General features: G+C 38.1%; 1 protein-coding gene across 1 annotated transcript in view; it reads right to left on the bottom strand.

Moving 5' to 3' along the window:
- The window catches only part of DROSHA (drosha ribonuclease III), a 206783-nt gene that overhangs the window by 138782 nt on the left and 55062 nt on the right, over positions 1–12939 (bottom strand). Inside the window, exons 13-14 of the mRNA XM_075270897.1 lie at positions 4043–4212; positions 2043–2167 (exon numbers count right to left, since the gene is read on the bottom strand). Of these exons, the coding sequence (XP_075126998.1) occupies positions 2043–2167; positions 4043–4212 (295 nt within the window). The remainder of the gene's footprint in view (positions 1–2042; positions 2168–4042; positions 4213–12939) is intronic.

Below are 12939 nucleotides of genomic sequence, written 5' to 3'. Positions count from 1 at the left end.
AAAGGTCTCTTATGACCTTATGGGGACAGCATCTGAAAAAAAAAATACATTAAAAAAAAAAAAAAAAAGTTTTTAAAAAACTTTTTAAATAAAATAATTAAAAAAATAAGTAAAATAATACGCCAATAAAATGTCGTTATTAAAGATTATCGCCCCACCACCGACAACACCATACAAAATCAAAATTACCGTAACGGAGAGGAAAACTATTTTACAAAGTTTTTCAGTTGCACTTTGTGTTATTAAATAAAAGAAAAAAAAAAAAAAAAAAAGTGAAAACCAGACACAATTTCCCTCCTATTTTGTTTATATTTTCCCGGATATAAATTTTTTTAAAAAAAAACATTCAAAAACAACAACAAACATAAAAATAAAGACCTATGTGTCCCCGAAAAAAGATGCAAAAATTAGTTGAATGAGACGTATGAGAAAAACGTTACAGCCCTCAAAACCGCACATACACAAAAAACCTAAAATGTATCTGGTCCTGGACCACAAATTGGCCCGGTACTGAAGTGGTTAAAGTTCTGTCTCATGATACAGATGGAGAAGCTCTTTAAAGATGGCAATTAAAGGGTTATTCTCAACTTATTGTGCCGTTTCTGTAAGCCCTATAGAAAGAGAGAGATGAGCACAAGTGCAGCTACCTTTCCATTCATTGTTCATTTAAAAGGAAGGACTTCCCCACTACACAGGACAAGAATCAAGGAAACTCCATTCTCCACATAGGCATGGGTTCAAGAGGTGGAACCCACATCATCAGACATTTACGCCATATCCTATCAATATGGAAACAAAAAAATAAAATCTAAAAAAAAAAGTAAATCTAATAATTAAAAATAAACATTTAAATAATAAAAAATAAATATAATAATAATAGAAAAAAATATTGGGTTGGGAGTAGCACTCCAAGAAATGAAAAAACTACCTTTGTGGGTCACACACAATAGGAATCCTCCACATAATCGCCTTACAGACAATAAAACGTCAGAAAACATCTTATAATATAAACTCCTATACCTTTCCATCTAGGATTTCCTTTAGGACTGAAAAGTCAATGCCAGCAGTACAGTATAAGGAAGTTAGAATGTATATCACCACATAATGTGGTGCTGCTTTATAGGAGTTTACCACATATTCTGCATAATATTTCATCTCTTCAGGTTAGTTCTATTGTCAACTGTTAAGCCAAACCACAAAAGCCACATCACAATAAAATTCAATCAAACACAAGATGGATATAATCTCACTTAATACTGCAGCTAGACGGCTTCTTCTGGGAGCCACTTAAAAGCAGGAATCCGTAAAGATTTACTGTACATACCAAAATCAAAAGGGATAATCCACATTGATCAGTTTCTATGTGTATATCAACAACATCCTAGGTGAGAAGGAAATCAATAATTTCTGTGATAGAATTTTATTAATATTAAGTGAGAAAATCCATTTACTTCTTACATCTGACCTCAGTTTCCTCTATAGTAATGTACATGCAAAAGTATAGATTGTAAGAGTTCTCACCAAAAGAGAATCTAGCATTATAAAAAAAGAAATGATAATAATAATAATAATAATAATAATAAAAAAAAAAAAAGAAGGTCTGGTTTCCCATATAAACATATATGCAGCAGCTTGAAGTTTCAATGGAGTGGGTAGTCTGCATACATCTGTAAGGGACTAAGGAAAAGAAAGCACTTCGGGCCCAATTCCCCTTGTTCTTGGGATCAGTGGGGCCCCAACAATCCCAGCCCAACTTGTCGCATACTTCTGCTCTATCCACATCATAGGGAATAAGTTGAGCTCTGGTTGTTACTACAAGCAGCAAAGTCTTTTGCTAGACCCTTTGATAAATCTGGCCCTCTGTGTATATTGCTGCTAGCGTAATCTTTGAAAATGTCAATATAGCTATATTTCAGAGTATTACATTTCAGACTCATACATATACATATTTGTTGCATGCCTCTTGTCAATATCAATCTATGTAATAAAAGCCAATAATGACCACACATACAACCAGCAATATATTTACAACAAGCACTTACTGTGGGTCTCCAGCATAGCTGAGCTGGGCAGGTCTTATACCAAAATGGACGATAATAGGGAAGGTAATTACTTCTGGATTAAACTGCTCCCGGTCAAGCTGATCAATTCTTACAGAGCTTGGTTTCTGTAAATTAAAATAATAATGAAGCAGTTAACTACGGCAGGGAAAATCATAACTTTATTGGTGTTAACATATCATTCATATGGAACTGCAGGGGTTGAAGGCCTGTCAAAACCGCTCTTTAGTTGGCGTAAAGAGCCCTAGGAAGTCGTTCTTGAGATTTCACAGCTCCTTCTTCAATGTCAGCTGGAATACAATGAATGCGTAGAAACATCAATGTTGTCCTAGGGGACAGGAGCAAGGGCCAAACTATGGGGCTTATAGTGTGATCATTTTCGGAGAATAATTTTAATGAACTGCATAGATAAACATTACATTCATTGACACTTTAGGCATAGAAAAGAAGACCTGCTAGCTCTTTTTATGTGAACTAAAAGTACTGCAAAAGAAAGCTTAAAAAGCGCAAAATCAAGTACATGTACATCATGACACCTTATATATCATACCATACACATCATGCTAAGAGCCCTGCATGTTTTCTATACTACATTCACAACACAGAGCACATGAAAGGTCTTTAGGGGTATTCCTGCTGGTTGATAATAGGCTGCCCAGCGCTTGATGTACTATGATGCAAGCAAGAAGGGGGCATTTGGCTTACAAATAGCGGAAATTTCATAGGTCACACCCACATATCACCTCTACCGCTACCACATGACACTCAGCAGAGATCCGGGATTTCTGAGTAACCACACAATTATTTGCAACAGTTTGATGAACTGATGACTGAATCAAAGCATTGATGCTTCTCTACTTGAAGCAAAGGCAATACCCTCAATTACCCCAAAAGAGCTCATTTGCATATTTTTAACCGTTTCTTACCTTAGGATAGTGTATTATGAGTGAACAGTATGGAGCAGGGGCAAGATGACAGTCGGCATCCCTAAGTCATATGGTGCTATACAAGCCCCTCTTCCTATTGGTTATGTGGGAGGTGGTCTAGGGGGTCAGCAGAAGACTCAGCACTTGATTGGTAATCAAGTCCCTAGGTTATGGAGGCGTGATTTTATTTTTTTAAATCTTGGCATCCCGCTCATTGCATGTACCACCGTCAATCAGTGGTTTCTGAATAAGTCCGTTTTTATTGATATGCCAATGAGCTTCCAGCCAGAACAGGAAGTTCCCAGCAGCCTCCTCTCTTCTATTATCTCCTATGTGTGTGAGGCAAACAGGAAGCTGAGTCAGCAGCAGCAGCAGCTTCCCATAGGAAACAATAGGAGTAGTGCACAATGTATCATTCACCAGTCTAATTAGCATATGAATAAAAACGGACTTATTCAGAAACCACTGTGGCAATCTATATACTAAAGGTAGGTGTGGAATAGCCTTTCTAAAGCCTATGTAAGGATGTGAGCCCCTTTAATAATGTTGAACTTGCAGAGCTGTAGATTTTATGGGCTGGAAAACAAACTTCAATTATTTCACCTTGCAGAGTCATAATAAATTAAGTAATGTGCTGCAGAACATGTTGGCACTATACAAATAAAATTAATTATTATCATCATCATTGTGAGAGCAGTATTTCCTCCACGTCAGTTTTGCAGCTACAGGACAGCTACTGTATCTCTCCTGTGCGAGGACTTAATGAAACAATTCTTAAGATGTGAGCTTCTTGGACCCCTGTGAGTAGGGATTCTTGTGAATGGCAGCTTACATGTAATGCCAGTCAAACATGAATTATTACATTTTCAGTGGAGTATGCTGTAATCAATTTTATATTAACAAACATTGCTCAGCTGTATCGGTTAAGCCTGTCCATAGGGTATGAGAAAAATTGATTGTGTAAAGCTAAAATAAAACAACAAAATGAGGCTAAAAACTTAATTTATAAAGAGAGATGAGTGGAAAATGCACATGTGGATAGAGATGAGCACTTACCATTTCTGGGTTGGTCACAATCATTCCTTTACATTCCTCTGCATATTTCTGCCATTCAAGCTCTTCCCATTGGAGCATGTTTGCAATCTCTTCTTCTGGCACTAAAGCCTTGTTACTCCTTAGCAAGTACAGCAGGACTTGGTGCATGGAGAGGACTTCTTTACCGCCATCTGCAATGTGCAAAGCATTCCCCTCATATTACTACAGAGATCAATTCTCCACACCATACCCAACATCATTATAAAATCACCAACCAATGCTCATGCATGTGCCCATTTTCACCAAATACTGTATTTCAGGGCAATAAATATGTCTTTGAGTTCTAAACTGATATTGCAAATATGCAATATATTCTATAGTTGTCCGTATCCTCATTGTCCTGTAAAAGTTAATGAAGAGAAGAAGCCTTTAACCCCCAAAGTAGATCACATTGCTCTGTGGATGTTCTTAGTAGCTCATTGATAACATCTTACAAACAAAACACTTAATCCACTATGCTACTACTGTATACAACAGCAGGTTAACTGACTGTGAGTGTGAACTCTTCATTCAATGTGGGTATGCTCAGTGTGACCAAATCCTTTAAAATAAATCTGCATTGCTTTGGTACATAAAGCACAGGTAAGCGAAGTGTCTCTACGCACCAGAGACAATCCTCACACTTTCCTTGAACAATTTACATCTTGCTAGCATTTCCAACACCTATATCAGAAGAAACTGTATTACTAGTAAACCTTAACTGCAGTCATACAATGGGTTTACGCTCACACTGTAGTCTCAGGATTTGAAGAGTTTTTGAGACAACCCTTGTGTGCATTGTAATAGTTTCATTAGTATTGTCCTAATGTAGCTACAGCCTCTATAATGCGGAGGTAGAACATGCAGAATAGTATCAAAATCTTACTCAGCAGATTCATCTAGGAGTCCTATGGAGATTTTATTTGGGAAAATACAAAAAAGTCTATATATCGTTGGTTGACATATCTTGGTTAGTATTAAATTAGTATTAAATAATAATTCTGGAGCATTTCTTCCTGGAGCTTTGCATTGCGCCATTACGGTGTTAAGCCTCCCAGAGAAGTAGGAACAAGCAGTGAACTGCATATTAGCACTCTGCTTTTTTAATAGGGTGCGACTCTGCAAATTCAGACACTGTCAACACTGGTTGGGAACATGCCCCATTAACAGGCAGAATGGTGACACCCATTTGCGAATTTATGTACACATAACCAGGAAGACTAAACACAAGAACGCCATAATATAGAGTTACTTTATTAAGCAGTTACTTTAGAGTATTGATAATACTTGCAAAAAATACATTAGTTACAGTCCAACTCTTTTTATTAGATATATCAGTCTATGTCTGAATTGTTGCAAAGCTTTTTAGTATAAACGGAACAGTTACTCTATATATATTTTCAATTTCAACAGGAAAAACAAGATGATAGCGGAGGTACATAGGAAAATGCATTCATGTGTGCGACTAAGACAAAACTTACAAAGAGCTTGTATGTCTTAAGATTTGAAAATGCCATTTTAGAGCTCTCTTTTGTGTGAATCTGACATGCTGTTTTTATGACAGGTAACACAACTTAGCTTTACACAATGCACTGGAACATTTCACAGCAAGGTCCATTCTAGCAACCTTTGAAATGTGCTTGCCTTCACTTTAGCATAGGATCCAAAAAGCAGCAAGTCAACCAGTGTAAATACATTTCTTTTCTCTACGTTGTATCAGAACAGGGATATTTATGACATATACGTATGGATAATTTAAGTGTATAAATTATCCATACGTACATAAGCACAGCAAACACATATTAGACAGTAAACTGTTGCCATGAATTAGGTAAACCACTTTACAAAGCAAAGATTTTAATAAGAATGAAATGAGAAAATGGAAAGCCATGTATCTGCACTTCAGCCTCCTAAGCTAGAACACAATTTACAGTCAGTGGGAGACATTGATTATAGTTTCCAGTTTCCATATCCGATTATCTGCACAGTTCTCTTTGGCTGTCACGCTTCTGCCTTATCTCACTCTGCCCCATTTTGTGGTGAAAGCAGCCTCTCTAACCAGCTGCCCCCCCCCCAACTCCCAAGGATCTACAAATGTATGCTGTATTAGTACTATGCTGTCTTCTGTGCTTAATAGCCATGCTCCTGTTACCGCTCCCCAACTGTAGCAAACTCTGGAGAACAATTCTCTGAACATTTCCCAAGAGGGAAAAAAAAGGAAAGATGGAAGAGGCCAGGTATATTTTGTAACACTTTCTCTCTAACTATTACAAAACCGAACTGCACCCTGGATGCACAGTGCAACTGATAGTCCCTTTACCCAAACTGTGAAAAAGCAAGTCACATCATTACTTCATCAATCTGCTGCTAATAGTTATGTTTCTATTTGTGCCCATATCAGGCAGAGATGTAAAGACAAGTAAGAGAGACACACACATACTTATATTACACTTTTCTACCTACTCTGGTACTTAGCTCAATAAACTGAATTCAAAAGTGCCACAAAAACCACATTTATAATTCCAGATTAAGGGTATGGTCACACAGTGGCATTTTCACATGGATTCTGTTGTACATTCTGTACTGAAACCTAGGTTAATTCTAAGGGGAGCGTTCACACTACCGCCGCTGTCCGCCCCGGGGTTTACATCCTAAACCCTAGGGAAACTGGATGTCTTGCCGGGGGTCAGCTTTAAAACCCATTCATTGGAATGGATTTTTAAAGGTAACCGCTGGTGTCCGTTTGTAGCCTCTCCACCTGGAAACTGTTTTTTATTTTGCACGGACACAAAGTCTTCGCATTTACAAGTTTGTGTCCTTGCAAAAAAAAAAAAGAACGGTTTCCAGGCAGAGAGGCTGCATACGGACATCAGCTGTTACCTTTAAAAACCCATTCTAATGAATGGGTTTTAAAGCTGACCGCCGGAAAGCCGTCCCCTGTCCAGTTTCCCTGAGGTTTAGGACGGAAACCCTGGGGCAGATAGCGGCGGTGGTGTGAACAGCCCCCTATTCCTATTGTTATAGGGGAGTCTGCATTACTGTTTATACAGGGCGTGAAGTGTTCTGCAGAAGAGTATATAATGTGTACTTTACACTATACTTTACAATAGCAGGCAGTGTCCTTTAAGCTATAAAATATGTACTGAAATCGAAAATGTCAAGTACAGAATAGCCCAGGGACGTCTGCTAGTTAACATATTGCATTGATGCATCTTAGAGTGATGCAATATGTCACTAAGTGGGGCTATGCATAGGTGGCCTTATTTTCTGCAGTATATAAAGGTACTACTGTCTGGGTACATGGTGAGAGGGCTCAAACAGTTTCAGGTTTTCACTGAATTAAAACGCCCGTCTAAACACAAGTTAAAATTTCTGGCCAGGAAACACTTGATACACAGTGCAAATGAATGCCCAATAAGTTGCTTGTCTGGTTTAAGCACAGCCTTGGCGTGCTTTTGCTATTGATTTTATGTGCTGTATTAAAAGCCTTTAGACATTATGAGACCTTGTGGAGAAACATTTAGGGCTTTTATGGGACAGTTATGGATGTATCCAACTAGCTATTGAGGAAATGGGAGAAAACTATTGAACAAACAAAAGCTTTTGGGAATACTTTAAAAAGCAATAATCTTCAGCATTATCCAACTCATACCCACAAGTTATAGCCTGAAGCCATCTTTGTGCACATATGAAATGAAACACACTTTAGACCTTGAGATTTCTAAGCCCACTCTTCTAAGCCAAGCTTTATTTATCTATGTGGTATTATAGTGAATGTTTATTAAGCAGTTATGGCATCACTTACATATTCTAGTACTACCTGCTGGTTGTTGAGGCAATCTGATGAATGGTCTATGAATAATTAACATAAAGGCCTACAAGAATATATACTTCATAGAAAATGCACAACAGAAGCCAATATTTTATGTTTGAAGAGGGCACATGGCAGCTTTACAACACTGAACACTTGTCTTTATTAGAAGAACTGTGTATTGACTGCATTCTAGGCTGCACAAGCAAATCGTGAAAAATAATGTCCATTCACCTTAAGTGTAATTGGGACTTTCTGTAAGACAGTGATCTAAAGCAGCAAAAGCAAATCTGGATTTAAATGTCTTTTGGCCAGACAAAAATACATGTTTTAATTAATCCAAGAACATATGTTTTACTTAGAATAAAATTCACTTTAAAACAGAGATAAATGCAATAATTATAAGGAAATTATATCATGTGTGCTTACTAATGTGGTTAACCTCTATTCAGACACATTCAGAGATGCAAAAGCTGCTTCTTCAATTCATTTCTAGTAGAAATGCTAGTACTGAAAAACACGTACTGTCCTGCACAAGCTATATTCAGAAAAGACAACTCCTGGACAAACCCTTTAAAGAGAACCTGTCAGTTCTCCTGAAGAAATCTGCATGAAATAACAGGTTGGCCACTATACAAATGTGTGGATTCATCAGCTTCTAGTTGCAGCAAAACAACCCAAAACATGATGCTGCCACCCCCCGTGTTTCAAGTTGGAGTGGTGTTCTCCGGCTTGTAAGCTTCTCCCGTTTTCCTCCAAACGCATCATGGTCATTACGGTCAAGCCTGAGAACAGCACCCCAAATGTGAAACATGGGGGTGGCAGCATCATGGTATGGGGTTGTTTTGCTGCAGGAGGGACTGGTGCACTTCACAAAATAGATGGCATCATAAGGAAAGAATATTATGTGGCAATACTGAAGCAACATCTCAAGAAATCTGACAAGATGTTAAAATTTGGGAGCAAATGGGTCTTCCAAATGGTCAAAGATTTGAAGCATACTGCCAAATTGGTTACAAAGTCAATGTTTTGGGGTGGCCATCAAAAAGCCCTGATCTCAACCCTATCATAAATTTATGGGCAAAGCAGAAAAGGCATGTGTGAGCAAGGCAACCTACAAACATGGCTCAGTTACACCAGTTCTGTCAGGAGGAATGGGCCCAAATTCCTACCAACTATTGAGTGAGGCTTGTGAAAGGATATCCCAAACAGATGACCCAAGTCATACAATTTAAGGTCAATTGTACTAAATACTAATGAAATGTTTTTATACTTTTGACTTAGTAATAAAAATGCCATAAAATTTTCTCTCTCTCTTTTTATTCTGGCATTTGGCAAATAAAAATAATTTGGGTAATCCTAATTGACCTAAAACAGAAAATGTTTATTCTGATTTCACGTCAGATAGTGAAAAAAACATGCATATATAGCATACTAGCTTCTGCCCACGACTTTGTTTGCGTGTTGTTGAGGTCGATGATCTGCCTATATTCAGCAAATTGCTGCAGTCTTTGGTTCGCCTGCTCCGGCATTTTGGCAGCTCTCAAGCTGGCCTGCCGCTGAACTCGTTCCCCATGTTGTGCCCGTAATTCTTCCGGCATCTCAGCAGCTTGCCGCTTGACGCCTAGTTTGCTCAATCCTCCTCAGCTCTGCTTGAGGAGAACTCTCTTGACTTATGGCTACCTCCATAGCTCTCCTTTTTTTTTTTTTGAATTTTACGACAAATTATATTTTCCTTTTCCCGGCATGTTTAAAATTAGGAAACTGCCAATGTGCCTTAAAGGGGTTTTCCCATGTCCGTGTCTCAGCACCCTGCCTAGAGGACACAGAGCACTTGTGCAGATCAGATTATATGCAGATGCTTGGCCAGAATGGACTCCGTGTTATCTGTGTGTTTACATAGCCTGCAATTACCTGATAGTGCTGGCAGCAAGAGCAGTTTAATATAGTATATGAACCTAAACTCATAACAGTTGTGGAGCCATGTCATTTACAGAGATAAAAAAAAAGTAGACTGTGTGTTAATTTAGGTTACAAACTATTTATGTGCCAAATTTCATCCAACTCAGTTCAGTGTTTTTTGCCTGATTGAGTAAGAAACACACAAACATCCAAACTTTCACATTTATAATATTAGTAGGATGCAAACTTCTGGTTTCAATAATAATAATAATAGCATCTAAGGGGTTAAACAGCCCGAATGGTGTTTTTACTGCTCACAGCCACTAGAGCAGTAAGAAGGACTGTTAATAAGTAGACCTGGTAACCTTGGCCACAGAAATGAGACCAAAAAGAGATGATAGACCTGATAAGGCTCCATTTGGGTCACTTTTTTTTCTTTGGAATAACATTCATCTAATGGATGCACAAAAAATGGACATGAAAAAATGGCTATCCTTTGACAAGATCAATGCTAACAAATAAATATGTTTTTGTCCATTAAAGGAACGTCAAAACAAATAGATTTTTGTCCATTAGAAAAACTGACAAACTGTTTTTTGTTTTGTTTTTTACATAGCTGTTCGTGTAATCATACGCACACACTTCGCATACATCTGACGGGTTTGCTAAATGAATATAAAAAAAGGAATGTGAATGATCCTAAAAAGAATTAGTACATGGAGTTCTCACTTGAATAAACTTTATAAGAATTCAGACAACTTGCACACATGACTAAAATATTCACGGACAATGAAACGAGAAGAGCTAACTTACAAAAACTAGAAACAAGCTGGTCTTTACAGTGTGTTCCTTAGCCTTTGACTGCATGAGTGTGACATTCTGTGACATTACCACAGAATCCTTTACAAAGCTAGTGATATTTTAAGCTTTATTGCACTGGATGCTGCTTTAACACTGTGACCAGATTTCAAAGGCTGGAATATTACTCACCTGAGCAATCCCTTTAATTAAAAAAAAAAAATTAAATTACAGGTACAGCTGTGCTGGTGTGGAGCTTTACCAAGACAGAATGCATATCAATGTTATCATAGTTAAAGGGAATGGCACTTACATTTTAAGGGGTTTTCTAGGACATGGGTACACAAATCCTTAAATGGGCTCTATCATCGGGAAAAGTCATTTTTAACTAATCTCATCTTTGCATAGGCTATAGAAAGGCTAAAGGCTTGTATTCATTTTAAAGATGAGAAAGTCGTCCTTAATTTGTGCCAAGATCATCATAACAGCCCTTACAGTTTTGGAGAGATTTGATGTAAAATACAATATCAGGAAATGAGATCTGAATTGTGATCTCAATGCCAAATAGCATTTTCACTAGTGAATTGCTCCATATCTGTAAAGGGTATCATAATGATCTTGGTATCTTTTTAAAGATGAGTTGCTTTTCTTTAAAATGAATCCAAAATCATACCTCTTACCAATCCTGAGAAAGCGGCATTAGTAGTAGGGATGTATTACATACATCCTCTGCTAAAAAAAGTGCCACCCTGGGTGGTCATATAAATATGTGGGTGGCAGGGAATGGATACACCCTGCAGCCAATAATGGCACTATTTTTCTCTTTACACTCGATGAATGGCTCCTTCAATAGAGATATCAAGCAAATTCTCTGCCCTCATCAAACTGTTCAGTGATATGCAAGCCGACTGCTATAATTTTCACTGATCAATGCCTGTTGAAGAGGCTGCTTGAACTAATGTTAATGTGATCCCTTGTACCACCCTCCTCTCATTAAAGGTCCTTAACCCGTTACAGTTCTGAACGAGTCCTGCTCAGAGTGAAGCGTAACGCACTTTGCTCAATTCTCAAGGACACGGTCAGGTACATAGTAACTTTAAACGGCTCTAACACCAAAGTTTAATTTGAAAACAATGAGCCCGGTCTGTAGCTGTCTGGTTAAAGTGGAGGTGCATGTACAGTACTTGCACTTTTGCTTTAACCAGTGTACAGGAGAATGAAAGCAGTGCAGAGAGAGAAGATAATGTTTTCTATTTCAGTACCACTTTTGCAATTTTAATGTGACTGCTATGGGGTTAAGACTCAATTCCTAATTAAAATTTTTTAAAAAAGTTCCAGTATTGAATATTATCTTCCATTTAACGTGGGTGTGCCTTCTAATAAATCTTACAGTTCTCTTATCACAGTAGTTTTCTCCTTTTAAGCTAAAACCTAATATTTGTTCTTTAAAATTGCATTTGCCCAATTTTTCAATGACACCAATGCTTACATGGTTTTCACTAAACTTTACAGGTGCCAATTAGCACTTGGCCAAGCTTAATTGTTAGTCCTGCGCTTCATCTTCTGTATCTTTCATTCAGACATTGTTACATTTGAGGAGTAAGCAAGGAATGTGTGGGTTTACAAATTATATTTGGCCAGTCGTACTAGCTAGCCATTGCTAACATTTAAAATATATAAAATGGTCTCTCAAATCACAATGAAGTAATAGAGGATGCTAAGAATATAGACAGTCTAGGTAAAACTAATTGGATTTAAACTGTAACTTGTAAGTTAAACAACAGGACGGGATCTCCTGGCACCCAAATGGTTAAATGACATGAATAGTACAAGCGTTGGGGGTGTTCACACTACTGTTAGTGTCCAACAGGTAGTGTCCGTTCAAAATCTCACACGGACATTAGGAGCGGACACTAGCTGTGTCCGTGACACCTGTCATTCATTTAAATGGCGATCGGGTATGTTCTTTTGCACTCCGTGCCCTTCCTTCACTGTCCGCTTGTAAAGATGTCCGACTTTTCAAGCGGACAGAAAAAACCTACATGTCCGGTAGGTTTTTTCTGAGTGCAATAGAACGCACCCGATCGCCATTTAAATGAATGACAAGTGTCACGGACACAGCTAGTGTCCGCTCCTAATGTCCGTGCGAGATTTTGAATGGACACTAGGAGCGGACACTGTCGGACACTGACGGTAGTGTGAACGCCCCCTTAGACAACTGCGATGGATACCAATGGAAGTCTTATGTTGAACGGAAAGCAGAAATTAATGAGCTTGTCTTTCTATTTGGTCAAGTCAACAAGGGACTCCATGGCTGGTTAAAAGCACAGTCAAATGGAATACAGTGATTGTCTGAAGAGACGCTATT

The sequence above is a fragment of the Leptodactylus fuscus genome, chromosome 4 (assembly GCF_031893055.1).
Source record: "Leptodactylus fuscus isolate aLepFus1 chromosome 4, aLepFus1.hap2, whole genome shotgun sequence".
In the NCBI taxonomy this organism is placed as follows: domain Eukaryota; kingdom Metazoa; phylum Chordata; class Amphibia; order Anura; family Leptodactylidae; genus Leptodactylus; species Leptodactylus fuscus.
The sequence above is the reverse complement of the archived record's forward strand: the minus strand, read 5'-3'. Positions and strand labels throughout refer to the sequence as shown.